The following is a 25,486-nucleotide window of genomic DNA, read 5'->3' as shown; positions in this document are numbered from 1 at the left end:
CCAAATTGTGAGGATTACAGGCATGAGCCACCGCTCCTGGCCTCCCTTTTTTTTTTTTCTTTTGAGGCGGAGTCTTCACTCTGTTGCCCAGGCTGGAGTGCAGTGGCGCGATCTCGGCTCACTGCAAGCTCCGCCTCCCGGGTTTACGCCATTCTCCTGCCTCAGCCTCCCGAGTAGCTGGGACTACAGGCACCCGCCATCGTGCCCGGCTAATTTTTTTGTATTTTAGTAGAGACGGGGTTTCACCGTGTTAGCCAGGATGGTCTCGATCTCCTGACCTCATGATCCGCCCGCCTCGGCCTCCCAAAGTGCAGGGATTACAGGCATGAGCCACCGCTCCCGGCCTCTTTTATTTTTAATGGAGTGGCTTGTTTTCTTTTTACTGGGTCTTGGGAGTTCCTCATGGACGCTGGATTTCAGTCTCATATCAGGTGCATTTTGTAAATGTTTTCCTGCTGCATTCTAACTACTGATGCAGGTGAACTTGGCAGGGGCGTGGCTGGGAACTGGAACCCCCTGAAGCCCAGCGGAGGCCGCAAGCAGAAGCCCTAGGCTCCTTCCCTTCCCGGATGCTGGGGGCCGAGGGTCTTTCTCTGACCCTGTCCCCCCTTATGTCACCAGTGGAGGGTGTCCAGGTTCTTGGCATTTTGAACAAAGAATTGGACAAAACATACAAAGCAAGGAAAGAATGAAGCAACAAAAGCAGAGATTTATTGAAAATGAAAGCACTCTCTATAGGATGGGAGCAGGCGGAGCAAGCAGCTCAAGAGCCCCAGTTACAGAATGTTCTGGGGTTTCAATATCCTCTACAGGTTTACCGTTGGTTACTTGGTGTATGCCCTGTGTAAATGAAGAGGATGAAGTCAAAGTAAATTTCTTGGCTGAACACGGTGTCTCACGCCTATAATCCCAGCACTTTGGGAGGCTGAGGCGGGTGGATCACCTGAGATCGGGAGTTCAGGACCAGCCTGGCTAACATGGAGAAACCCCGTCTCTACTAAAAATACAAAATTAGCTTGGTGTGGTGGTGGGTGCCTGTGATCCCAGATAGTCAGGAGGCTGAGGCAGGCAAATCGCTTAAACCTGGGAGGCAGAGGCTGCAGAGAGCCAAGATCGCGCCACTGCACTCCAGCCTGGGCAACAATAATGAAACTCTGTCTCGAAAAAAAAAAAACAACAAAAAAAAAACCAAAGTCATGTACTTGGTATGAGTCCTATCTAAACCCTATGTAAACCCTATGCGAATGGAGAGGATGGAGTGAAGGTACAAAGCCATTCACGTTTCCATCATCATTGGTGTTTCCATTTGATTTGGCTCCAGGATATCCTTAGGTTCCCTGCTGTCTCCAGGTCCTCTTTTCCTGCCTCACTCTCACTCACTCCAGAGGACTGGCAGTGCTGGCCTCCCTGGCAGGACCCCCAACCCTGACCAGAGGTTTCTGGGTGGTATGCTCTGAGGCCACCTGCTGCTCCTTGCCCAGTGTCCCTGGGTGCTCTGTGGGAACACAGAGAGGTCACTTGGGAGGTTCCGGCCTCTGCCAGCCCGCGGCGCCTTCCTGGCGTCATTGCCCCCCGCATGCTTACACAACCAGTGATAAGGTGGTATCCAATGCCATAATCCTCCCCAGGGCCGGCCCAGCCCCATCTGGTCCCGTCTGGTCCCTGGCCTGCTTGCTGGAAGCTGCATCGGGGGTGGTGGGGGTCTGGGGTGAGGGGTGGCCAGGCCTCTCTCACAGTGTGGGGGCACAAGCTCTGCCTTGGACACTCTGCCAGTGTGACCCTACCCACATGTTGGTGGTGAGAGAAGGGGGCTTTCTGGGTGGCCAGACCCCAGGAGAGGGGCCTAGCCAGAGCAACCCCAGCTCAGCTGCCTGCAGCTGCACCCCAAGGGCCCTGGCTCAGCCCCGCCAGGCAGGGTGTGGACAGAGGGGCTTGGGCATGAGTCCAGGCAAGCCAGGACAAGTCTCTGCTGTGGCTTGGCAGTGACTCCGTGATTGGTGACATGTCTGGCAGGCCTAGGGGACAAATCCTCAGCCCTGGTGCGTCAGGCCAGAGCCTGGCTGTCTGGAGCCCTCTAGGAAATGTCCCCCGGGGCTGGGGGACACCCGAGTGATTGTACCAAACAATGGACAAGAGGGCTGGAGTCTCAGAGCCGAAGTGCCTTCCGCTTCCATCTGCTCCGCCCAGGAGCAGGTGCACCCAGGGGGTGGCCTGGGCTATAAAGCTGGCCCCCTGGGGCTTGGGGACTCAGCACCAGGGGCTGGAGGGCAGGTGAGGCGATGACGTTGTTCCTGCTCGGCGCAATCCTGGCCCTGCTCTGGGCGCCCACGGCACAGGCTGAGGTTCTGCTGCAGCCTGACTTCAATGCTGAAAAGGTACCAGGGGCCTCTGCTGTCCTGCGGTGGGTGGGAGCTGAGCCCCCGCCAGAGACAACGTGATAATTATGACAACTGCCTTTCCTGGGGCGCTTGCTCTGTGCCCGGCCAGGCACGTGCTGTAGACCCGCTCTGCACTTAATCCTAAACCAACCCGTGAATGGATCATTACTGCACCCACTTCACAGCTGGGGAACTGAGGCTCACAGCTGCACTGTGACCTGCCCGAGATGAATTCCCATCCACCTGGGCTCAGCTCACACCCGAGAGATGGCCACTCCGAGGCCCCTTGCCGTGTGACTTCTGGGTTGTCCCCTGGGACCCTGGGTCCCTGGGCAAGGAGGGCCCTGCTGCTGGCTGTCCTGGCCTGCGGTGACTAAGTCCCCGGCAGTTCTCAGGCCTCTGGTACGTGGTCTCCATGGCATCTGACTGCAAGGTCTTCCTGGGCAAGAAGGACCACCTGTCTATGTCCACCAGGGCCATCAGGCCCACAGAGGAGGGCGGCCTCCACGTCCACATGGAGTTCCCGGGGTGAGTTACTTGGGCTGGGCTGCCTGGGCTGGGCTGGGGGGCCGAGGTAGCTGGGTGCCATGAGTGAGCCAGCTGTGCACCCCCAGGGCGGACGGCTGTAACCAGGTGGATGCCGAGTACCTGAAGGTGGGCTCCAAGGGACACTTCAGAGTCCCAGGTAGGTCCTGCCTCATCTGCCTTCAGGGGTGCTGGATGCCGCTTCTCTGGGGGTGACGTGGGGCTGACTTTCCACCAGGGCTCCAGATGTCCATCCCAGTCTCCAGCCCCTGCCCGCCCCTCCCCGCTCCTCCTCTGTCCTGGGGGAACACTCTCACAGCCTAGCAGCAGGGGCAGGCATGGGTAGGGTCGGTGCCCGGGCCCATCCACTTCTCCAGCCTGATGGGCCTCCTGCCTCTCCGCAGCCTTGGGCTACCTGGACGTGCGCATCGTGGACACAGACTACAGCTCCTTCGCAGTCCTTTACATCTACAAGGAGCTGGAGGGGGCCCTCAGCACCATGGTGCAGCTCTACAGTGAGTGCCTGTCCACCTCCCCCCACTGGCCCCTCCCCGACTCCTCACAGGCCCCGCCCCCATCCGTTCTGCCCCACCCCCTGCCGCCTGCCGGCCCCGCCCCTTCTCACAGGCCCCACCCTCACCTCCTCCGGGGGTCCCCCCCTTTTAGGCCCCGCCTCCTCACCCCCGGGCCCTCCCCTTCTGGTGCTGCCCCATGCCCTCTCCTGCTGTGACCTCACACACTCCTGGCCTTGCCAGGACCAGGTGGGGTGGGAGCTGGACGCGTGCAGTGCTTTGGATGTGGAGGAGGTTGACTGCGGGGCGTCCCGCGGTGCGTGCTCCTCTCTGGCCTCCTGAGAGCGGTGCCCAGCCCTTCCCTGCCTGGCCTCGCTGCCTGAGTTCCGGGGCTGGGGCTGAGGTTCTTTAACTCCTGCAGACTCCCAGGGTAGAGCGGACGGGGTTAGGCTGGAGGTGGAGGCCTCCGGGCTGCAGGGAAAGATGCTCAAGGGGGAGTGGGGCCCATGAGGACAGCCAGACCACCCCGACCTCCCGGACACCTTGGTGTGGACTGGGGAAGGAGGCCCCAGGTTTCCTTCGGCCCGGCAGGGGCTTTATGCAGCGCACAACCTGCCCAACCCAGGGTGGCGGCCTTGCTGTCAGCCCTCAGGGAAGTGGAGTAAGGCCAGGAGATGCCCTGCTGCACTCCTGTGAGCTGCTGGGTTCACAGTGACCTCTGCTCCCCCAGGCCGGACCCAGGACGTGAGTCCCCAGGCTCTGAAGGCCTTCCAGGACTTCTACCCGACCCTGGGGCTCTCCGATGACATGATGGTCATGCTGCCCAAGTCAGGTGCCCTGGCAAGCCCTGCCCCTCCCATGCCACCCCATCTGGCCCTCCCCTCCCATGAGCCCACCTTTCCTTCCCCTCACAGCACAGGCAGTGTGCGGGCAGCAGGGGCTCTTCTCTTCTAGGGGTGGGCTGGCAGCCCCTGCAGCCCCTCCCCCACCTCCCCCAGCACGACTACGGGAGAGGTTTTGGGCAGCCCTGGGAGGGAGGCTCTGGGCCCCACTCTCTGGGGGTGGTGGAGCTGTCCAGTGGCGCTTGGCACCCAGGGGTTGGGGGCTGCAGGAAACGAGGGCAGTCCTGGCCATCAGCATCTCTCGGATGTCTTCCTCCCCACAGACGCCTGCAGCCCTGAGAGCAAGGAGGCACCCTGACACCTCTGGAGCCCCGCCCGGCCCTTCCCAGCTGGGTTCTCCAGGTGCTGCAGGGGCTGCCCTGGTTGCCTCTCCCCTCCCTGTCGCAGCTTGACATCTGCTTGTGTCTGCCCCGTGCCCGCCCCGCTGTTTTGCCTGGCGACCCCATGCTTCAGGCCTCAGCTTAGACATCACCTGTCCCAGGAAGCCTCCCTTGACTTCCTAAGGTACCCAACACAGAGTACCACAAATGGGGCGACGTGAAACAGCAGAAGTTTGGCTGGGTGCGGTGGCTCACACCTGTCATCCCAGCACTTTGGGAGGCCGAGGCAGGCGGATCACCTGAGGTTGGGAGTTCGAGACCAGCCTGACCAACATGAAGAAACCCTATCTCTACTAAAAATACAGAACTTAGCTGGGCGCGGTGGTGCACATGCCTGTAATCCCAGCTACTCGTGAAGCTGAGGCAAGAGAATCGCTTGAACCTGGGAGGCGGAGGTTGCGGTGAGCCAAGATCGCGCCATTGCAGTCCAGCCTGGGTGACAAGAGAGAAACTCCGTCTCAAAAAAACAAAACAAAACAAACAAACAAAAAAACAGCAGAAGTTTCTCTCTCCCAGTTCTGGAGGCCAGAAGTCCAAAATCAAGGTGTCCACAGGGCTGGTTCCTCTGGAAGCTCTGAGGGAGACTCCCTCACTCACCGCCCCCCAGCTCCCACGGCTGGGCGCTGTCCTGGGCGTTTGTTGGCCTGCGGAAGCATCAGCCCTGTCTCTGCCTCCGTCCTCCCACGGCCACCTTCCTCCTGTGCGTCAGTGTCCAAACGTCCCTCCTAGTATCTGTGTTGCCGAAGCGAGTGCCCCACGGCCCTCTTCTTTTTTTTTTTTTTTTTTTTTTTTTTGAGACAGAGTCTCGCTCTGCCGCCCAGGCTGGAGTGCAGTGGCGTGATCTTGGCTCACTGCAAGCTCCGCCTCCCGGGTTCACGCCATTCTCCTGCCTCAGCCTCCCGAGTAGCTGGGACTACAGGCGCCCGCCACCTCGCCCGGCTAGTTTTTGTATTTTTTAGTAGAGACGGGGTTTCACTGTGTCAGCCAGGATGGTCTCGATCTCCTCACCTCGTGATCCGCCCGTCTCGGCCTCCCAAAGTGCTGGGATTACAGGCTTGAGCCACCGCGCCCGGCCGGCCCTCTTCTTATGAGGATACCTGTCCTCGGATTTAGGGCCCGCTGTAAATGCAGGATGATCTCATCTCCAGATTCTAAACTAATGGTATCTGCAAAGACCATTTCCAAATACGACCACGTTCGGAGGTTCCAGGTGGGCCTGAAGTTTTGGGGACACAATTCAATCCACGGCTCTGTGTCCCCGCTGCGTCCACACAGCCCCTGGCTCCCTCCCCCGGGCAGGGTCCTGCTTTGGAATTGTGGGGGCCTTGTCTTCTCCCCCAGGGCCCAGGAGGGCAGACCATAGTCTTCACGCGCAGTGCCCATCACAGGAGCCACATGCGGGTGGGGTCTTGGGGAGATCTCCCCCTCAGCCAGATGCTGGAAGACCGCTGGGTCCCTCGCCCAGGTTCACCACCAAGAATTTGGGCGCAACCACACATCACGTGTCTGACGTGATAGTCACCGGCGTCTGGAGGGACACTGGCCCTTCCTGGCATGGCGGGAGGAGGTGGGGGGCTCTGAGGCGGGGCTGTTTCTCCTTCGTTTCCACCGTGCTGCCGCTGCATTTCCTGCGTCTCTGCTCCTCTCCATGAGCTTCGCCTCCACTCCCAGGGTCCTCTTCCTGGAGACTCGCCGTCCTGCCTGGGGACACTGGGGCTGTCCAGCTTAGCACAAGTCTGCACCAAAGTCTCCCTGCACACACCCGCTGGGTTGGGAAACATGGGGGTCAACACCAAACCGCCCTCCTCCAGAAGGTTCTGTGAGCAGAACATGTGGCCCCATCCCCCCATGATCTTGAAGAGTGCCCCCCCCGGGGTAGAGTGCCCCCCCCGGGCCACCACGGGTGACCATGGAGGCTGTGGGTTCTGTGGTGGCTTCATGGACATTCCGGGGCTTTCTCGCCACGCTGGCCCCTTCACCAAGGACCAGGCAGAGGCCGTGGCTCGCTGCCACTCAGCCAGGGGCTGGGCATGGAGCTGGGTCCCCCATCCCCGGGGAAGGTAGGGAAGTGTTGGAGCCAGGGTCGGCCTCTCATCTGGGGCCTGTGGGGCAGCAGTGGTAGCTGGTGTGTGTTTCCAGGTTTGCAGGAGTTTTGGGAGCAGAGTGAACTCTCCCTGGCCTGTTGGTGGTGGCTTTGGAAGAGTGATGCCCGGCTTGTGGGGAGCAGGAAGGGCGTTTGTCACGCAAGTGGGTGATGGAGTCGCTGTGCGTTTTCCATGCAGGTGGAGCCAAGGCAGCAGGCGCCTTCGCTCCTGGAGTCGAGACCCACAGCCCTCGGGGACCACCTGGAACCTCTCCATCCTCCGACCCCCGCCTGTGGGACGGCTTGTGAGACGCCTCTTTCTATTCAATAAACAGATGCTGCAGCCTCACAGCCCTCACCTCTTTGGAAATGCCCTGGGGGAGGGCACAGCAGGCCCCTGCCTGACCCCAGCACTGCTGGGGAGACTGAGGCAGGGAGGCAAGTGTGAGAGGGCCCTGGCTAAGGGAGCAGGAGGCAGGGGTGAGAGGGCAGGAGGAAGGGGTGAGAGGCCCTGGGGAGGGGCAGGGGACAGGGGTGAGGGGCCCTGGGTGAGGGGGCAGGGGACAGGGGTGAGGGGTCCTGGGGAGGGGCAGAAGGCAGGGGTGAGGGGCCCTAGGGAGGGGTAGGGGGCAGGGGTGAGGGATCCTGGGTGAGGGGGCAGGGGGCAGGAGTGAGAGGCCCTGGGTGAGGGGCAGGAGGAAGGGGTGAGGGGCCCTGGGTGAGGGGGCAGGGGGCAGGAGTGAGGGGCCCTGGGTAAGGGGCAGGAGGAAGGGGTGAGGGGCCCTGGGTGAGGGGCAGGAGGAAGGGGTGAAGGGCCCTGGGTGAGGGGGCACGGGGCAGGGGTGAAGGGGCAGGGGTGAGGGGCCCTGGGGAGAGGCAGGAGGCAGGGGTGAGGGGCCCTGTGTGAGGGGGCAGGGGTGAGGGGCCCTGGGTGAAGAGGCAGGGGACAGGGGTGAGGACCCTGGGGAGGGGCAGGAGGCAGCAGCCACTCTTGGCCTGTGGGGGGCTGAACCCACAGGAAGAATGGAGCATCCTGGCCCAGTCTCTATGGGTCTGCAGTGCTGTGGGGACCTGGGCACCCTGTGAAGAAGGTCCAGCTGCTGGGGCTCTGCTGGGCACACAAGCTCTGGGTGCAGGAGATGGGAGAGTTGCAGGAGGCTGGGGAGTTAGGCCCATTTGGGTTTTGCGCCGCCCCCCGCACTGATGTGATTGTGGGCACCTGGTTTATACCCCTGGAAATGGGTCACAGTTGTGGCCAGGGGATTGCCAGCCAGCCTGGGCGCTCCACAGCCAACCTCATAGATACAGGTAGCTACCCTGTGTGCTCCTTGTTTCAAAGATCAAGAAACTGGCCCAGCGCGGTGGCTCACGCCTATAATCCCAGCACTCTGGGAGGCTGAGGCGGACGGATCACCTGAGGTCAGAAGTGCCAGACCAGCCTGGCCAACATGGCAAAACCCTGTCTCTACTAAAAATACAAGACAGCTGGGTGTAGTGGTGCACGCCTGTAATCCCAGCTACTCAGGAGGCTGAGGCAGGGAGAATTGCTTGAACCAGGAGGCAGAGGTTGCAGTGAGCCGAGATCACACCACTGCACTCCAGCCTGGGGGATGGAGCAAGACTCTGTCTCAAAAAAAAAAAAAAAAAAAAAAAAAAAAGATCAAGAAACCGAGGCACAGAAGGGTTGGGTAACTTATCCAAGGCTGCACAGCCCGGAAGAGGCCAGACTGGCTGCAAGCCTGGGTGATCAGGCTCCAGGGCCAGGCTCCGCACTGGCCCTGGGTGATGTCTGGCGCAGCAGAGGCCCTCCCCACTGCCACTCTGGTCACTGGCACTGTGCCTCTGGCCTCCGGAGCTCTGACTACCCACTGTGTCTGGCGCACATTTCAAAGGGCCGGGTGTGGGGTGGCACAGGAAGGTGCTGGGGGCTCTGGTCCATTGCCCGTCAGTGCCCACGGCCCTCGCAGGGCAGGCCAGAACGAGCCCAAACAAGTGTCCTGTGGGGTGGGGGGGGGGTCACCGAGCCCCAGGTGGTGTGGGTGGAGCTCCTCCTCCTCTCAGGCCCCCAGACGGCCCCAGCAGCATCCACTGCTGTCCACACACCAGGAGGGTGGCCGGGCAGGCTGCTGTCTAGGCCAGGCTAACCTCTGCGGTGGGTGTGGGTGTCACTAGGGCCGGATGACGCTTGTGCAGAAACCCAAATCTGAGCAGCCAGCAGCTAGGCTGTCCTGATGACGTTCCTGGGTGAGCGCATGAGCCTCTGCTGTCTGTATATAGTCGGCCCAGGCTGTGCAGCAGAGGAGCCCGGAGCCCGGACCCCGCCATGGAGGCCAGGCTGCCGTGCACCATCCTGGGTGTCCTCGTGGTGCTCTGGGCGCAGGTAGCAGCAGCCATGGTGGAGCTGGACCAGCAGAAGGTGGCTTCTCCTTTTTCGTTGGTGGGGCTCCTCCTACACCCCCAGCCCCGCGGGCTCAGGGAAGGAGGCCTCTCCTGGTGTGGGGAGCTCGTGGGGATGCTGGTGCCCGGCTAGACACTTCCTGTTAGTGGCATTTTCTTTTCTGCTGAGTCTGTGTCGGCTGCTGGGCCAGGCACACATTGGCAGGCCCAAAGAAGGTAGATGCTGGAGATGAAGATTCTTTCCTCCCGAAAATGACCGGGTTTTTGTTTGTTTGTTTGTTTTTTTGTTTGTTTGTTTTTGAGACGGAGTCTCGCTCTGTCGCCCAGGCTGGAGTGCAGTGGCGCAATCTCAGCTCACTGCAAGCTCCATCTCCTGGGTTCACGCCATTCTTCTGCCTCAGCCTCCCAAGTAGCTGGGACTACAGGCGCCACTGCCACCACGCCCGGCTAATTTTTCTGTAGTTTTAGTAGAGAGGGGGTTTCACCGTGTTGGCCAGGATGGTCTCGATCTCCTGACCTTGTGATCCACCCGCCTCGGCCTCCCAAAGTGCTGGGATTACAGGCGTGAGCCACCGCGCCCGGCCAAATGATCGGGTTTTTAAAAGTCTCAGTGGAAGTCCCGGCTGTGGGCAGGTTGCTGAGGGCAGGAGGCCCCTGCCCCTGGCGTGGTTGGCAGGCTGGTGAGCTTCGCTGCCCGAGCCACCCCGTTCCCTGCCGTTTCTCACTCCGCCGCACCCTGCAGGCTTTCTTTTCCAGGCCCCTGCTCCTGGGTCCTGCCCCCGAGATCAGGCGGGGCCTGTGGTTCCTCCCCAAATGCCCCAGAAGCCCCGGGGCCTGTTCAGCAGCTCTAGATGGCCCGGTGGGGAGAAGCCGCCCTCTCGGTGTTGCTGTCTGATGGCTTGAAGGGACCCCTTGGAAGGACACACACCTGGGGACAGTTGGGCTTGGAAGGACACACACCTGGGGACAGTTGGGCTTGGAAGGACACACACCTGGGGACAGCTGGGCTCACAGATGTCCTGCTGCTTTACCGTCGAGCCTCACGGCCATCTGCTGACCTGTCAGAGCCCAGCAGGCCCCTGCCCGGGGGTTGGTGGAATGCCCCTGGGGGTCTCAGACCCACTGCCCAGCTCATGGCCGGGCTCCGCATCTCTCTAGATTGGAGGATTCTGGCGGGAAGTCGGTGTGGCCTCCTATCAAAGTCTGGTGCTGATGGCCCCAAAGCGGGTGGAGGGCTTGTTCCTCACTTTGAACGGGAGTAACCTGACCGTGAAGGTCGCATATAACAGGTAAGAGGCCTGGGGCCTGCTGGAGAGGAAGAGGCATGCACGGCCGGAGACTGGGCGTGGGCCGCTGCACGCACTGCAGCATGGGGTCTGGGTTGAGTGCCATCCTGCCGGTGAGCCAGCCCTCCCTTTGCCCACCTGCCTGGGCCCTCGACTCCCAGGCTCCTGGATCTGAATTTTCTCCCAAAGGTAAGCATAGTGTTTTAATGAAGTCCCGTGAACTCATAAGGAAGGAAAAGGGGCATGGGGCAGGTGGCTGGCTGGAGGAAACAGAGCCCCCAGAGGAAGGCCGGTGCAGCCCCCACCCGGCACATTCCCCACCTCATCCTGCTCCAGGCCCTGGGATGCTCCACAGTGCTGCCTGTGCCCTTCCTAAAGACTAGGCCCCATTCCGGGAAGGAGCCTAGCAGGTGGGACACAGGCTGGCATTTTCCTGATGGGCACTTTGCTGCCTTTCAGCTCAGGAAGCTGTGAGATAGAGAGGATTGTGGGCTCAGAAATAGACACTACGGGAAAATTTGCTTTTCCTGGTAAGTGCAGTTGCCCTGTCATGGCAAGTGGAGCCTGGCTGTGCACACAGCTAGGCCTTATTGTTCCCCTTGCTGTTCCCTGCACTGTTCCCTGTGCTGTGCTGTTCCCCATGCTGTTCTCTGCACTGTGCTCTGTGCTGTTTCCCTGTACTATTCCCCATGCTGTTCCCTGCACTGTTCCCCATGCTGTTCCCTGCACATTTCATGCCCCAGACCTTCCCATTCTCTGACCAACACACTGGATCATCCTTCAAAAGCTTCTGTAGTGTCCCCAACGACTCAAGTGCTGGGACTGGGTGGGGGCTGGATGGAGTTAGACCCTGCAGACCCTGGCCTTCGAGGTCCATCCCCCTCAGAGGTCTCCCCCAACGCCATGGCTGGCTCCTGAAGGCCACAGAGAGATCCACGTGCTGGACACCGACTACGAGGGCTATGCCATCCTGCGGGTGTCCCTGATGTGGCGGGGCAGGAACTTTCACGTCCTCAAGTACTTCAGTAAGCTTGGCCTTGGGGGGCTCTGCCCAGCTGCCGCCCGTCCAGGGACTGCCCACCCAGCCCCCCTGTGCCCCACAGCTCGGAGCCTGGAGGATGAGGACCGGCTGGGGTTCTGGAGGTTTCGGGAGCTGACAGCAGACACTGGTCTCTACCTGGCGGCCCGGCCTGGTGAGCCCAGGGTCCTTGGGGTGGAGGCTGGGCTGGGCCCTGTGGGTTGGCTCTGCAGCTCCTCACGCTGGCCTTATCACGCAGGGCGGTGTGCCGAGCTTCTGAAGGAGGTGAGCCTGACCCCTGACCCTGGCCTGCACTGAAGTCCCCTGGCCCTGTCAGGAGCCCCCCGTGGCTCCACCTCCCAGCCCTGGGGTGGGGCCTGTTCACCCCTTCCTGTGAACAGGAGCCTGAACACCACTGGTGGGCAGCCCCAGAGATGAGTCTGTCTCCTAGTTTGGAAAGAGCTGGAGCCTCCAGGGTGGTGACCCTAGGCTGCTAGGCAGGGACGCTGGGAGGCTGGGGTCATGGGGTGCAGAGCTGGGTTGGGCAGGTGAGCAGAAATGGCGCCTTTTCTTTGGTGTTCCGTGCACGACTGCTGGCTGTTTCTGTCCCTGAAGGTCCTGTCGGGGGCGGGCACAGGTCCTGCGGGGACTGCCTCAGGGTCCTCTGTCGGGCACTGCAAGAACCCAGAGTCTCCCTCACCTTGCTTTGTCTTGGCCCTAGAGGTTGGGACTGTCACCCCACTTTGCAGATTGAGAAGGCATTCAGGGAGCTGAGTGCTTTGCCCAAAGCCAGGCAGCTAGGACAGAGGGCCCGGACATGTGGCCCTCATCACTGCCCCATGGGGCCTCCAGAGACCACACGGGCCTGAGCCCCCACACTTTTGTGTCGCAGGAGCTGATTTAATGGAGTTTCTGCCTCAGACCACGAGGCTCAGAGCCCCCACCCACCCCGGCCCCTCCTGGGCACCCTGCCCACCGGGTCACCTGCACCTGCTCTGAATAAACTGTGATGTCTAGCCGCCGCCTGGTGTGTCTTTCTGGAGAGCCAATGGGTGACAGGTGTGGGGGGACGTGCCTGCCCCAGGTCTGGCAATAGGAGGTGTGTTTTCTGTGGCTACTGGACAAGGCAGCATGGCTCACGTACAAGGCAGCAGCCCTGCCCTCCCGCCCTGCCAGGGTCGTGGTCAGGCTGCCCCAGGGTGCAGACCAGAGACAGAAACAGGGCTCCTGGTGGAGTCTCAGCAGGTGTCTCAAATGCATGGAGGCCACACCCCTCCTGCCTGCATCCTCCATGGCTCCCCACTGCCCAGGGCTCCAGGCTCACGGCCCGTGCCCAAGGCCCTACCTGATGGGTCTTGCTTCCGGCCTCCCTGGATCCCCAGCTGCCCAGCCCTGCTCAGTGTCCGGTTCCACGGTGGGCTCTCACCCCGTGGCCTGGGCTGCCGCCAGCCGACGGCATCACTTTCTCTTCCCGCCTGAACTGGGACACGGGAAGGGCGAGGAAAGTGGCAGGTGTCATACCAGAGGTTCTGTGCCCAGGCCCCTGGGGATCAGCCGGTCCCCCATATACGCAGGTGAGACAACCCAGGGCTTACGAGGGTGGCTGCCTCGGGGCAGCGGCGGAAAGTGATACCTGAGGTTGAGTGGTCCTGGGGGCCGTGGGGGGAACCGCCCAAGTCGGGGGACCTCGCCAGCCCCCAGCCTCGACTGGGACACCAGAAAGGCCCTTCTAGGAACAAGGACTGCACCCTAGATGCGCCTCAAATCCAGAATCGTGCCCCCCGAGAGCCACAGGAGGGACATGTAGAGGCTGCATTCTGACAAGTTAGGGGCTCCTGGGAAACAGCCGTGACTTTGCGCAGCTGTGCCGGGCTGAGGCCCACAGGTTCAACGAGCTTAGCCTGGACTTGGATTTCCTGCTGTCACTCTCGCTGTCTGCTCAGGCTCCTGTAACAAAACACCTCAGATCGGCACCTTAAACGACAGAAGAGTATTTCCTCACCGTTCTGGAGGGTGGAAGTCCAAGATTAAGGTGCCGGAAAATGCAGTTTCTGGTGAGGGGTTCCTGCCCACTCGCGGAAGGCAGCCCCTCGCTGCGTCCTCCCCTGGGGGGGAGTGCTCTCTGGGTGCCTCTTTCTCCCCTAATAAGGACACCAGCCCTGTTAACTTAGGGCCACACCCTTTGACCTCACTTAATCTCGATCGCCTCCTAAGAGTCCCGTCTCCTGAAACAGTGACCGTGGGATCCAGGGCTTCAACGCAGGAATTTTGGGAAGGCACAATTCATCCCAGAACAACAGTCAGTTTAGACGGTGACAGTAGATGCAGGGCTGCCATCATCAACAATGTCCTGCCCAAAAGTCACTGGACGTCCAAAGACACAGAAAAATATGACCTATGTTAAAAAAAAAAAAAAAAAAAAGAAGAAGAAAAGAAAGTTACTAAAAACTGACACTGAGTAGACCCAAAGTTGTATTCAGAAGATAAAGGTCTAAAGCAGCCATTATAAGTAGTTTTAAAAAAGCAAGATAGGCCGGGCGCGGTGGCTCACGCCTGTAATCCCAGCACTCTGGGAGGCCGAGGTGGGTGGATCACAAGGTCAGGAGATTGAGACCATGGTGAAACCCCGTCTCTACTAAAAATACAAAAAATTAGCCGGGCGCCGTGGCGGGCGCCTGTAGTCCCAGCTACTTGGGAGGCTGAGGCAGGAACCCGGGAGGCGGAGCTTGCAGTGAGCCAAGATCGTGCCACTGCACTCCAGCCTGGGGGGACAGAGCGAGACTCCAGTCTCAAAAAAAAAAAAAAAAAAAAAGCAAGATATACTCTAAGGAAAGAAATAGTGACATGATAGTATTAAAGGACTAATTGATAAAGAAAGAATTAAGGAGTGAATGTAGGAGATCAGATCAGGAAATCAACAGCAAAATGGAAATTATAAAAAAGAAAAAATTATGGAACTGAAAAGTGCAGTAAGTGAAAAATTTACTGGAAGGAATAGATTGGCCATGGCAAAAATAAGGTCCATGAATTTGAGCACAAATCAATGTAAATTATCCAATCTGAGGAACAGAGAAGAAAATGGTTGATAGCACCTCAAAGATCTGTGGGGCAAGATAAAAAATGTAAACTAGCCTGAGAAAGAAAAGAGAGTGAGAATATATGAAGAAATGTGGCCAGAATAACCCAAACTTGATGAAAACATCAACTTAGATAGCCCAGAGGCTCAGAGAAACCCAGGCGGGATGAAAAAAAAGCCTCACAAAAATCACACCTAGGGACATTATAGTCAAAGCACTGCCAACCAATGATTTGGATAAAAATTTAAGAGGATCTGTGGGTAAAACACAGGACACAGCCAGGCTTGGTGGCTCACACCCGTAATCCCAGCACTTTGGGAGGCCGAGGTGGGAGGATCACTTGAGGTCAGGAGTTTGAGACCAGCCTGGGCAACATAGTGAGTCTTCATCTCTCTTTAAAAACAAACAAACAGGCCGGGCGCGGTGGCTCAAGCCTGTAATCCCAGCACTTTGGGAGGCCGAGACGGGTGGATCACGAGGTCAGGAGATCGAGACCTTCCTGGCTAACATGGTGAAACCCCGTCTCTATTAAAAAATACAAAAAACTAGCCGGGCGCGGTGGCGGCCGCCTGTAGTCCCAGCTACTCGGGAGGCTGAGGCAGGAGAATGGCGTGAACCTGGGAGGCGGAGCTTGCAGTGAGCTGAGATCCGGCCACTGCACTCCAGCCTGGGCGACAGAGCGAGACTCCGTCTCAAAAACAAACAAACAAACAAACAAACAAACAAACAAACAGGCCGGGCGCGGTGGCTCACGCCTGTAATCCCAGCACTTTGGGAGGCCGAGGCGGGTGGATCACCTGAGGTCGGCAGTTCAAGACCAGCCTGACCAACATGGAGAAACCCCGTCTCTACTAAAAATACAAAATTAGCCAGGCATGGTGGCACATGCCTGTAATCCCAGCTACTTGGGAGGCTGAGGCAGGAGAATCACTTGAACCCGGGAGGTGGAGGTTGCGGTGAGCTGAGATCGTGCCACTGCACTCCAGCCTGGGCAAAAAGAGCAAAACTCCATCTCAAGAAAAAATAAATAAATAAAAATAAAAAAATAAAAACAAACAAGCCAGGCGCGGTGGCTCATGCCTGTAATCCCAGCACTTTGGGAGGCCGAGGCGGGTGGATCACGAGGTCAGGAGATCGAGACCATCCTGGCTAGCACGGTGAAACCTCGTCCCTACTAAAATTAAAAAAATTAGCCGAGTGTGGTGGCGGGCGCCTGTAGTCCCAGCTGCTGGGGAGGCTGAGGCAGGAGAATGGCATGAACCCGGGAGGCAGAGCTTGCAGTGAGCCGAGATCGCACCACTGCACTCCTGCCTGGGCGACACAGTGAGACTCCATCTCAAAACAAACAAAGAAACAGAAAAAGACAGGGCATGATATAGTTTGGCTCTGTGTCCCCACCCAGATCTCATGTGGCATTATTGTAATGCCCAATGTTGGAGGTAGGGCTTGGTTGGAGGTGATTGGATCACGGGGATGGATTTACCCTTGTTCTTGTGATCGTGAGTGAGTTCTCAGGAGATCTGCTTGTTTAAAAGTGTGTAGCACTTCCCCTTTCATTCTCTCTCCTGCTGGCCATGTAAAGACTTACCTGCTTCCCTTTCACTTTCAACTATGATTGAAAGTTTCCTGGCTGGGTGCAGTGGCTCACGCCTGTAATCCCAGCACTTTGGGAGACTGAGGCAGGAGGATTACCTGAGGTCAGGAGTTTGAGACCAGCCTGGCTAACATGGTGAAACCCCGTTTCTACTAAAAATACAAAAAATTAGCCAGGTGTCGTGGTGTGCACCTGTAATCCCAGGTACTTGGGAGGCTGAGGCAGGAGAATCGCTTGAACCCAGGAGGCAGAGGTTGCAGTGAACCGAGATTGCATCATTGCACTCCAGTTTGGGCAAAAAAAAAAAAAAAAGGAAGTTTTCTCAGGCCTCCACAGCCGTGCTTCCTGTACAGCCTGTGGAACCATGAGCCAATTAAACTTCTTTTTTTCTGTTTTTTTTTTTTTTTTTTTTTTGAGACGGAGTCTCGCTCTGTTGCCCAGGCTGGAGTGCAGTGGCCGGATCTCAGCTCACTGCAAGCTCCGCCTCCCGGGTTCACGCCATTCTCCTGCCTCAGCCTCCCGAGTAGCTGGGACTACAGGCGCCCGCCACCATGCCCAGCTAGTTTTTTTGTATTTTTTAGTAGAGACGGGGTTTCACCGTGTTAGCCAGGATGGTCTCGATCTCCTGACCTTGTGATCCGCCCGTCTCGGCCTCCCAAAGTGCTGGGATTACAGGCTTGAGCCACCGCGCCCAGCTAAACTTCTTTTTTTCAAAAATTACCCAGTCTCAGGTAGTTCTTTATAGCAATGTGAGAATGGACTAATACAGGGCATAACTGGGAGGACACAATGGCTGTCTTCTCATGGCAAATGGAAACCAGGAGATGACGATAGGGAATCGTTACATTGCTGAAAAAAAAAAATCAAAGCAGATCTCTATATCTAGGACAGATATCCTTCAAAACTGAGGGTCAAATAAACATACTTTGAGACAAATGGAAGTGGAGGGAATTTATCTCTAACACAGCTTCAGTACAATAAATAAATGCCAAGGATATTCCTCAGGCAGAGGGGAAATGACTCTGGATGGCCACTCAGGTCTGCAGGAAGAAGATCCGTGTGACAAACGGGGACCAAGTGAGTCCATTGGAACCTGCATTCCTTGTCCTCCATTTGGTTACTTAATTATGTCAGCATGAACTCAGTAGTTCCTGTTTTCTTCCATAGGTTACAACTGATGAATATCATTTCTACCCAATGGGAGTGCCTTCGAAGTGGCTTCAGAGTATTGTTGGCACATTCCCCGATTCCTTGGGCACATTTTTGCTTTTTGGCACAAAAAACATTCCAAGTTCCTCTTATGTTTTCTGTACACAGGCTTTGAATAATTCACCTTTTCGTATAGAACGGTGTTGAGAAACCAAGCTCTGAGTGTTTGGCGTGCTTGCTTTTACTTTTACTGGGTCTGATTGTATCTAAACCTTCTCAGCAGACAGAGCCAGGACTTTCCTTCATCCCCTTCCTCCCTCCTTCTTCTTCCCGTCCCCTGCCTCCCTCTCTCTCTCTCCTTCTTCCCTTCCCCTCCCATTTCTCCCTCCTTCCTCCCCCCGCCGGCTTTCCATCCCTCCCTTCCCTCCTTCCTTCCTTTCCTCCTCCCTCTCTCCTTCCCTCCCTGCCTCTCCTTATCTGTCTACCAAAATCGGAGTTCACATGGATACTTCCAATTCCAGCCCAACGCCACAGGGTTCACTTTGATCTCTCCCCTTTCTATATGTCTACATTTATAATTCTCTTTTCCAACACAGATAAACCCATTATCCTTAATATATTTACTCATTAGGTCCCTTCTAGAGTGCATGGAAAGTGTATCAGAATTGCTCACCCAGGCTGGGCGCAGTGGTTCATGCCTGTAATCCCAGCATTTGGGGAGGCCGAGGCAGGCAGATCCCGAGGTCAGGAGTTCGAGACCAGCCTGACCAACATGGTGAAACCCTGTCTCTACTAAAAATACAAAAATTAGCTGGACATGATGGCGCGTGTCTGTAATCCCAGCTCTCAGGAGACTGAAGCAGAAGAATCACTTGAACCGGGGAGGTGAAGGTTGCAGTGAGCCGAGATTGCACCACTGTACTCCAGCCCAGATGACGGAGTGAGACCCACATCTCAAAACAAAACAAAACAAAACAGAATTGCTGGTCCAAACCACCGTGAACCATGAGCCTGTCGACGACAGCTTAGGATGTGTTCGTAGCTCCTTCTGCCATTAGCCCGAGAATACAGAGAAAAACTACTGTTCAGAAGTTACCGGGAGGCAGTCCTTTCCCCTTTAGTGTGGCTGTCATTTATCTATAATACAACTGTATCCCATGTTTGGAATTTGTTTATTTTACTTTTGAGTATAATGGTATAGTATACCAAATTACTTTGATTCCAAAGTCAAAACTATACAAAAAGGTTTACTCAAAAAAGTCTAAATTCCTCCCCCAACTCTGTTCCAGCTCCCAGCCCTGGCAAGGAACTAGTCTCGTTAGACTCTGAGGTTTATCCTATGCTTTTTGTTTTTGTTTGTTTGTTTGTTGTTTTTTGAGACAGAATCTTACTCACTCTGTCACCCAGGCTGGAGTGCAGTGGTGCAATCTCGGCTCACTGCAACCTCCGCCTCCCAGGTTCAAGCGATTCTCCTGCCTTGGCCTCCCGAGTAGCTGGGATTACAGGCATGTGCCACCACACCTGGCTAATTTTTGTAATTTTAGTAGAGACGGGGTTTCACTATGTTGGCCAGGCTGGTCTCGAACTCCTGACCCCAGGTGATCTGCCGGCCTCGGCCTCCCAAAGTGTTGGGATTACAGGCGTGAGCCACCATGCCCGACTGATGCTGTGTGCTGTTTTGTGGCTACCTCGAAAACCAGCCTCCCGCAGCCCTGAAGGACACTGTGGGGCTAGCAGGTGTTTCCTTGTCAGAGGCCTGGTCCAGCTGCTTGACTTCCTCCTTTTTGTATTTTTATTTTAGAGATGGGGTCTTGCTGTGTCGCCCAGGCTGGAGTGGAGTGGCACTATCACAGCTCACTGCAGCCTCAACCTCCTGGGCTCAAGTGATCCTCCCACCTCAGCCTCCAAGTAGCTGGGACCAAAGGAGCACGCCACCATGTCCAGCTAATTTTTAAATTTGTTTGTAGAGACGAGGTCTGGCTACGTTGCCCAGACTGGTCTCGAACTCCTAGACTTAAGTGATCCTCCCACCTCAGCCTCCCAAAGTGCTGGGATTACAGGTGTGAGCCACCACGCCTGGCCATGGCTCCCTCCTGAAGGCTCCAGGCCTAAGTGTCCCACCCCCTTGTTCTGTGGCTCAGCCCCTGGGCAAATCCTGCTTGCCATGGCTTTGGCTGACACTTCCATGGCCCCACTGCCCGGTCAGTCTTCACAGGCTCGGCCCCCAGTAGCTGCGTGGTTTCTGCCTTCTTCTTGCATTCTGGTGGTCACAGGCCCTGCTGCGTGGGTACAGGGCAGGCGGCCAGGGCTGCAGTGTAAGCTCTGTGAGTGCAGGCGGCCCTGGGCACTGCAGCCTTGTTGCATGGACATGCTCCTTGCACCCCTGTTGACGAATGAGTGAAGGTGTGTGGGAGTGAATCCTGGAGGGTTCAGGCCACGGCACTGGGGGAGGACCCTCCCGGCTGCCTCCCAGTGGGCTTCAGGGGCTCAGATAGACCCTGACGAGCACCTCTGTCCTCTGCTCCTGGACAGGGGCTGCAGAGAGCTCTCAAGGGTCCTTGGGAGGCACAAGCAGGCCAGGGTCCCAGGGAGGGGAGGCAGGAGGCAGCAGGGCCGGACGGTGCGGTGCAAGGGTGAAAGGAACAGGACAATCTGGTCTGGGGGTGCTGGCTGTGGGGGACAGGAGGCCAGGCCACAAAGCAGAATGGTGTGTGGGCCAGGAGGGGGTGGGAGCTTTAATCAAAAGGCTTTCAGGGACTTTTTATATTTAATGATTGAAACAAAAGATATCCAAAACCGCAGTTCCTAAGAACCGCTTGTTCTTACCCTGCTTGTACCTCTCCTAGGGCTTGACCCTGGCCTCCCGCCGGGCCTGGCAGCGGACAGCAGGGTCCCTGCTTCCCAAACCGGGTGAGGGAGAGCGTGGGTCCCCAGGAAGCGGGGAGGTGATGCAGCTGGCTTTAGGATGCCCATTCTGGAACCTTCTGGTGGAAGGAAGCAGAGATCAGTACAGTGTGGTGGATGCACACACTCCAGACCCTCTCCCGGCTGTGCAGCTGTCTGATCTGGGCTCAGAGGCTGCCACTGCTCAGTGCCCCCCTGGATAATTTTGCAGGAGGCCAGGAGGGTTCCTGGCAGTTAGTGCCGCCCACACGGAGAAATTCAGAGCTGTATAAATGGGTCTCCAGGGCCTAGAGGGACTGCACATCTTGGGCCTGAGGCGTGGTGTGGACCTGGGAGGATGGGTGGCCTACTGCTGGCTGCTCTTCTGGCTTTGGTCGCGGTGCCCAGGGCCCAGGCTGTGTGGTTGGGAAGACTGGACCCTAAGCAGGTACAGTCCTCCTGGGGTGGAGAAAGCTGGTCCTCAGGGGCCGGCCCCTCCTTTAAAGTCACACAGCTTCTGGGTCCCCCAGGGCCAGCCCAGACCAGCATGGGCAGTGGGGAATGAGTTGGGCCAGCCCTTGGGTCCCAAAGGCAGGAGCCTCAGGGCAGGAGGGGTGAATGCTGGAGGGTTGGAGGCTGGAGGATTGGAGCTGGAGACTGGAGGTTGCAGGGCTGGAGTGCTGGTGGCTGGAGGGCTAGAGGCTGGAGGCTAGAGGGGTGGAAGGCTGGAGGGCTGGAGGCTAGAGGCTACAGGGCTGGAAGGCTGGAAGCTGGAGGGTGGGAAGGTTGGAGGCTGGAAGCTGGAGGGCTGGATGGTTGGAGGGTGGAGGCTGGAGGCTGCAGGGCTGGAGGCTGGAGGGCTGGAGAGCTGGTGGCTGGAGGGCTAGAGGTTGGAGGCTAGAGGAGTGGAAGCCTGGAGGGCTGGAGGCTAGAGGTTGCAAGGCTGGAAGGTTGGAGGCTGGGGGGTTGGAGGCTGGAGACTGAGGCTGGAGGCTAGAAGGGTGGAAGGCTGGGGGGCTGTAGAACTGGAGGCTGGAGACTGAAGGGCTGGAGGCTGGAGGGCTGGAGAGCTGGAGGCTGGAGGGTAGAGGGGTGGAAGGCTGGAGGGCTGGAGGCTAGAGGCTGCAAGGCTGGAGGGTTGGAGGGTAGAGGCTGGAGGCTGCAGGGCTGGAGGCTGCAGGGCTGGAGGCTGGAGGGCTGGCGGCCCTCACAGGAGCGGCCTCAATGCAGCTTCTTGGGCCCTGGTACGTGCTTGCGGTGGCCTCCCGGGAAAAGAGCTTTGCAGTGGAGAAGGACATGAAGAACGTCGCGGGGGTGGTGGTGACCCTCACTCCAGAAAACAACCTGCGGCTGCTGTCCTCTCAGCACGGGTGAGTGGGGTGGGTCCTGCCAGGCCTTCCCGCAGGCAGGCCTGTGGCTCAGGCACATCACGTCCTTTGCACATCTGCTCCCGGGCACCATGGCCTGGGGGTTCCCACGGCCCCCCTGCACTCCCCTCACTTTTCCCGCTGGGCTTTGCGCAGAGCCACCAGCCCTCTGCCCAGCTACTCACATCTGTGTCCCTGGGGCCTCCAGGTGGGACTCCCACCTTCAATACCACGGCCGGGCACCGCTCTGACCACGCTCCTTGATGCATCCCTGTCCTGGGCCATCTGGCTGCAGGCTGGGGTCAGAGCTGGGGAAGCCGGTCCTCTCCGCAGGCTTTTCTGGGAAATCCGTTTAAAGGAGGGTAATGCATTTGGGCCTAAGAACCACTGGTTCTTTTATAATATAAATCCCCAAACAATATGGTCATGCAGGCTGTCAGCCAGACTGGCCTTGTGGCCTCAGGCCAGTGCACCTGACCACATGCACGGCTGGTGGCAGTGTGCAGGGATGGGTGTCCAGCCTTCAATTCTCCAACCTTCCAGCCTCCAACCCTCCAGGCCTCCAGCCTCCAACCCTCCAGCCTCCACCCCTCCTGCCCTGAGGCTCCTGCCTTTGGGACCCCCCCAAGGGCTGGCCCAACTCATCCCCCACTGCCCATGCTGGTCTGGGCTGGCCCTGGGGGACCCAGAAGCTGTGTGGCCTTAAAGGAGGGGCCGGCCCCTGAGGTCGTGCTATGCAGAGGACACCTACAGGGCAGCCAGGCTGTAGGGGTAGCCATGCTGGGGCAGGAGTCAGTGCCTGCCTCCCTTCGCAGAAGAGTGGCCTGCTGGGTGGCGTGGTGGGCGTCTACCCCCGGCAAGCTGGTGGCAGAGCCCAGGCCTGAACCACTGAGCCAGACACAGAGCCCAGAGAGGAGAACCTGCCCTCCTACCCAGCATGCCCTCCCCCTGCACCTGTGCCTGGAGGCTATGGGCAGGGGCCCTGCTGCACCCCCCCCAGGCCAGGCCTGGCCTCAGGGTGAGCTGGGACCAAGGGGCTCCAGGCTGAGGTGGCACCTCACACACGGCTTTCCTAGTTCTTCTTGCTGTTCTCCCACGTGGACTTCAGCCTCAGCTTCCTTCGTTGGCAAATGTCACTGCACCTTTGCTGGGTTTTTCTCACTCTGGGGACTGACCACTTAGGGAGCAGCGGCCTCTTTCCCTGAGTTGCGGGCGAACCTCCCGTCTGTTGAGTCTCCTGTTGCGTCCTCAGCAGCATTCAGCGTTCCTGGTGGAGATCTGGCACTGAGGATCTCTCAGGAGGTGAATGGGAGTGTCCGCCCCTCTTAGGACTCCCACGCCGTCCACTCTCTGAGAGCAGGTTTCCAGGTATCGGGGCATCTGGCAGAAGATGGAAGCTCTGGCCTCGCTGCCGGCTGGCCTGGCCTGGACTCGACTCCTGAGCTCCGTCTCCTCTCACCGGGCCCCAGGGTCTTGACCCTGAGTGGGTGATGGGCCTCTTCTTTTCCAGGCTGCAGGGGTGCAGCCAGAGTGTCACGGAGCTGTTGAAGCGAAACTCCGGATGGGTGTTTGAGAATCCCTGTGAGTCTGACCACCGCGGCCTCACCCAGGCCGTTCTTCCCTGCAGCATCCCCAGGCCCCCTGCGGCCAGGGACGGAGGGCTGACTCCACTCCCGAATGCCAGGAGGCTACAGGTTCTGGTCTTAGGATTGGTGCCCATCCTGAGGGTGAAGAGAGGCCCCTGGACCGAGAACTGGAACCTTGCTCCCAGCAGGCTCATATGCCAGTGGAGTCCAGCCAAGGTCCCCATAGGTGCAGAGGGCAAGGGGCCTGTCTAGTGGCTGTCCATAGGGACAAGGCTGGGCCAGTGTGACCCAGCCACTCCTCGTTCACACCCGGGACAGGCTGGGCAGTGCTCGTCTGTCTGTCTGTCTGTCTGTCCATCAGTCTCTGAAAACCCCTTGATGCTGGCACCAGGTGGGGTCGGGGTCGGGGGACAAAGCTTGGGGGCTCTGGGTGTGCTTCGAGGGGTCTCCTGGGGTTGGGGGCTCTCACTTGAATTGGACCCTCCGTCCCTGTGGCCAGCACCAGCTCAGTAGCCCCTGGACGGATACAGCAGCTGCCCTCCCCCACGGCGGGGGATTTGTTTCCCAGCAATAGGCGTGCTGGAGCTCCGGGTGCTGGCCACCAACTTCAGAGACTATGCCATCATCTTCACTCAGCTGGAGTTTGGGGACGAGCCCTTCAACACGGTGGAGCTGTACAGTGAGTGCGCCGTGCGGGGGCCATGCGGGGAGCTGTGTGGTGGGTGGGCCACTTGGGGCCTCATGCAGGCCAAGTTCCCCCACCTTGAGGGGGAGGAACTTGCACTGGAGGTGGCCTTGGAAGGGCCATGGCCAGCATCCCAGGGTAGGCGGTCTCCTCCCTGACCCTTCCCAGCCCCTCCCTGGTCCCTCCCTGACCCCTCCCCGGCCCCTCCCCGGCTCCTCCTTGGCCCCGCCCCAGCTCCTCCCTGGCCCCTCCCCAGCTCCCCCCTGGTCACTCCCCTTCTCCTCCCTGGCCCCTCCCCAGCTCTGCCCTGGCCCCGCCCTGGCTCCTCCTTGGCCCCTCCCCAGCCCATCCCCAGCTCCCCCCAGCCCCTCCCCGGCTCCTCCCCGGCCCCTCCCCGGCTCCTCCCTGGCCCCTCCCCGGCTCTCAGAGGTTGCTCCCTCCTGCACTGCCCTGGTGCCCTTAGGTCGGAGGGAGGCAGCCAGCCAGGAGGCCATGGGACTCTTCACCAAGTGGAGCAGGGGCCTGGGCTTCCTGTCACAGCAGCAGGCCCAGCTGCAGAAGGACCGTGAGTGCCCACCGGAGATGCCATAAGGGAGGCTTGGGGCAAGTTCTGGTGCCCACAGGGCATGATGGGGTGGCACAGACCCTGGGGCTGATTCTGGCTTCTGCCTGACTCAGTCACTCTCAGGGAGTCAGGCAGGCTGAGGGGGTCTTCACCTGCCCCTGCCCACAGTCAGGCCTGGGGGCTGGTCCCCACAACAGACGAGTCCTGTGGGTGGGGCCCTGGGGGGCTCAGTCCTTTTTCACAGCCAGTCTTGCCTCCCCTTCTAGTCACCTGTGCTCACAAGATCCTCTCGGTAAGCCGCCGTCCTAAGCCTCACCCTGGGCTCCCCTGGGGGTTGGGGTGGGGGAGGCCACCCTACGCACAGTGGGCGGGAGGACCCTCTGCCCAAGCCCACGGGTTCATGGCTCCACTGCCTCTAAGGTGGCTGAGGGTGTGGAGGGCGCCTCCGTGGTGGGCTGGGCCCCTCACACTTGTCTTGGTTTTCAGTGAGTGCTGCGTCCCCAGCAGGGACAGCGCCCGCAGGGTCCTGTGACCCGGCCAGGGTCCGCCCATTTCGCTCAGCGGCTCCCAGGGCTCAGCTCCAGCTCAGAATAAAGTAATTCCACAGCAAACCAGGGGTGCTCTTGACTGGGGGCCAGCCGGGGATTGCGGGGAGGATGGCAGGGGTCGTCACCAAGGGCCAAGCCACAGAACCATAGAGCCAGCTGCAGAGAAGACGTGTGCCCAACCCAGTCCCTTGCCAGAGTCCCTCTGGGTCTTCAGACACCCAAATTCAGGTCCCGGCTTGGAGGTGGGGGCTGGTTGGGGGACACAGCCTGGGAGGAAGCCAGCAATGACGTCCACCAGGACCACGGCTGGGATGCCACAGGCTCCATAGATTGCCTAGGACAAGAGCGCGGAGGCTGGTGGGGCTCAGAGGGGCCCCTGACCCCCCAGGCTCAGGCTTCTCTGGGCTGGGGTTGTGGCTCTTGCCTGGGCAGGGACGGGGACCCCAGATGCCCGAGCCTGCAGGTCCTCCTGTGTTCTGTTGGGGTGTGGGGGGCTGCCTGCCGTGCTGGGAGAAGCACAGGCCGTGGGGGCCTGGGGGCTAGATGCGGGG

At 59.0% G+C, this 25,486-nt stretch overlaps 5 protein-coding genes across 12 annotated transcripts in view; 3 read left to right on the top strand and 2 right to left on the bottom strand.

The window, feature by feature from the left end:
• The window catches only part of TMEM141 (transmembrane protein 141), a 191,348-nt gene that overhangs the window by 38,331 nt on the left and 127,531 nt on the right, over positions 1–25,486 (bottom strand). Inside the window, exon 1 of one of the 7 annotated variants that reach the window (XM_050760425.1) lies at positions 3,557–3,560. The exons of the other annotated variants lie outside the window; for them this stretch is intronic. The gene's annotated coding sequence lies outside the window, so the exon portion shown is untranslated. Of the gene's footprint in view, positions 1–3,556; positions 3,561–25,486 lie in introns of those variants that run through there. 7 annotated transcript variants of the gene reach the window in all.
• Positions 1–25,486, bottom strand: part of RABL6 (RAB, member RAS oncogene family like 6) — a 136,769-nt gene that overhangs the window by 87,132 nt on the left and 24,151 nt on the right. The window lies entirely within an intron of this gene.
• Positions 2,280–4,615, top strand: LCN15 (lipocalin 15). The gene is made up of 6 exons (XM_050760407.1): positions 2,280–2,375; positions 2,767–2,906; positions 2,993–3,063; positions 3,308–3,418; positions 4,146–4,247; positions 4,581–4,615. Exons 1-6 carry the CDS (start codon positions 2,280–2,282, stop codon positions 4,613–4,615), a joined length of 555 nt encoding a protein of 184 aa, XP_050616364.1.
• Positions 8,545–12,495, top strand: LCN8 (lipocalin 8). 2 transcript variants are annotated; one of them, XM_050760375.1, is made up of 7 exons: positions 8,545–8,652; positions 10,336–10,466; positions 10,923–10,993; positions 11,384–11,488; positions 11,567–11,656; positions 11,741–11,766; positions 12,374–12,495. In XM_050760375.1, exons 1-7 carry the CDS (start codon positions 8,566–8,568, stop codon positions 12,383–12,385), a joined length of 522 nt encoding a protein of 173 aa, XP_050616332.1. In that variant the 5' UTR covers positions 8,545–8,565; the 3' UTR covers positions 12,386–12,495. The 2 variants fall into 2 exon arrangements, with proteins under 2 accessions (XP_050616332.1, XP_050616331.1); XM_050760374.1 differs by lacking the exon at positions 8,545–8,652 and adding an exon at positions 8,861–9,196.
• Positions 20,543–24,876, top strand: LCN6 (lipocalin 6). Its single transcript, XM_050760679.1, has 7 exons — positions 20,543–20,632; positions 21,415–21,554; positions 23,062–23,132; positions 23,706–23,816; positions 24,286–24,387; positions 24,654–24,679; positions 24,808–24,876. Exons 1-7 carry the CDS (start codon positions 20,543–20,545, stop codon positions 24,874–24,876), a joined length of 609 nt encoding a protein of 202 aa, XP_050616636.1.

Source organism: Macaca thibetana, chromosome 15 (assembly GCF_024542745.1).
Source record: "Macaca thibetana thibetana isolate TM-01 chromosome 15, ASM2454274v1, whole genome shotgun sequence".
Classification (NCBI taxonomy): domain Eukaryota; kingdom Metazoa; phylum Chordata; class Mammalia; order Primates; family Cercopithecidae; genus Macaca; species Macaca thibetana.
Note: the sequence above shows the minus strand (reverse complement) of the source record. Positions and strands in the feature narration are given on the sequence as shown.

Bases quoted from the DNA above. Each gene is read 5' to 3' on its own strand.
- LCN15 (XM_050760407.1), top strand. From the start codon at position 2,280: ATGACGTTGTTCCTGCTCGGCGCAATCCTGGCCCTGCTCTGGGCGCCC. The intron at 2,907-2,992 runs GTGAGTTACTTG...GTGCACCCCCAG, and splicing joins GTCCACATGGAGTTCCCGGG to GGCGGACGGCTGTAACCAGG. The intron at 4,248-4,580 runs GTGCCCTGGCAA...TCCTCCCCACAG, and splicing joins GGTCATGCTGCCCAAGTCAG to ACGCCTGCAGCCCTGAGAGC.
- LCN8 (XM_050760374.1), top strand. From the start codon at position 9,104: ATGGAGGCCAGGCTGCCGTGCACCATCCTGGGTGTCCTCGTGGTGCTC. The intron at 9,197-10,335 runs GTGGCTTCTCCT...GCATCTCTCTAG, and splicing joins TGGAGCTGGACCAGCAGAAG to ATTGGAGGATTCTGGCGGGA. The intron at 10,467-10,922 runs GTAAGAGGCCTG...GCTGCCTTTCAG, and splicing joins GTGAAGGTCGCATATAACAG to CTCAGGAAGCTGTGAGATAG.
- LCN6 (XM_050760679.1), top strand. From the start codon at position 20,543: ATGGGTGGCCTACTGCTGGCTGCTCTTCTGGCTTTGGTCGCGGTGCCC. The intron at 21,555-23,061 runs GTGAGTGGGGTG...CTTCTTTTCCAG, and splicing joins CTGCTGTCCTCTCAGCACGG to GCTGCAGGGGTGCAGCCAGA. The intron at 24,680-24,807 runs GTAAGCCGCCGT...ACTGCCTCTAAG, and splicing joins GTGCTCACAAGATCCTCTCG to GTGGCTGAGGGTGTGGAGGG.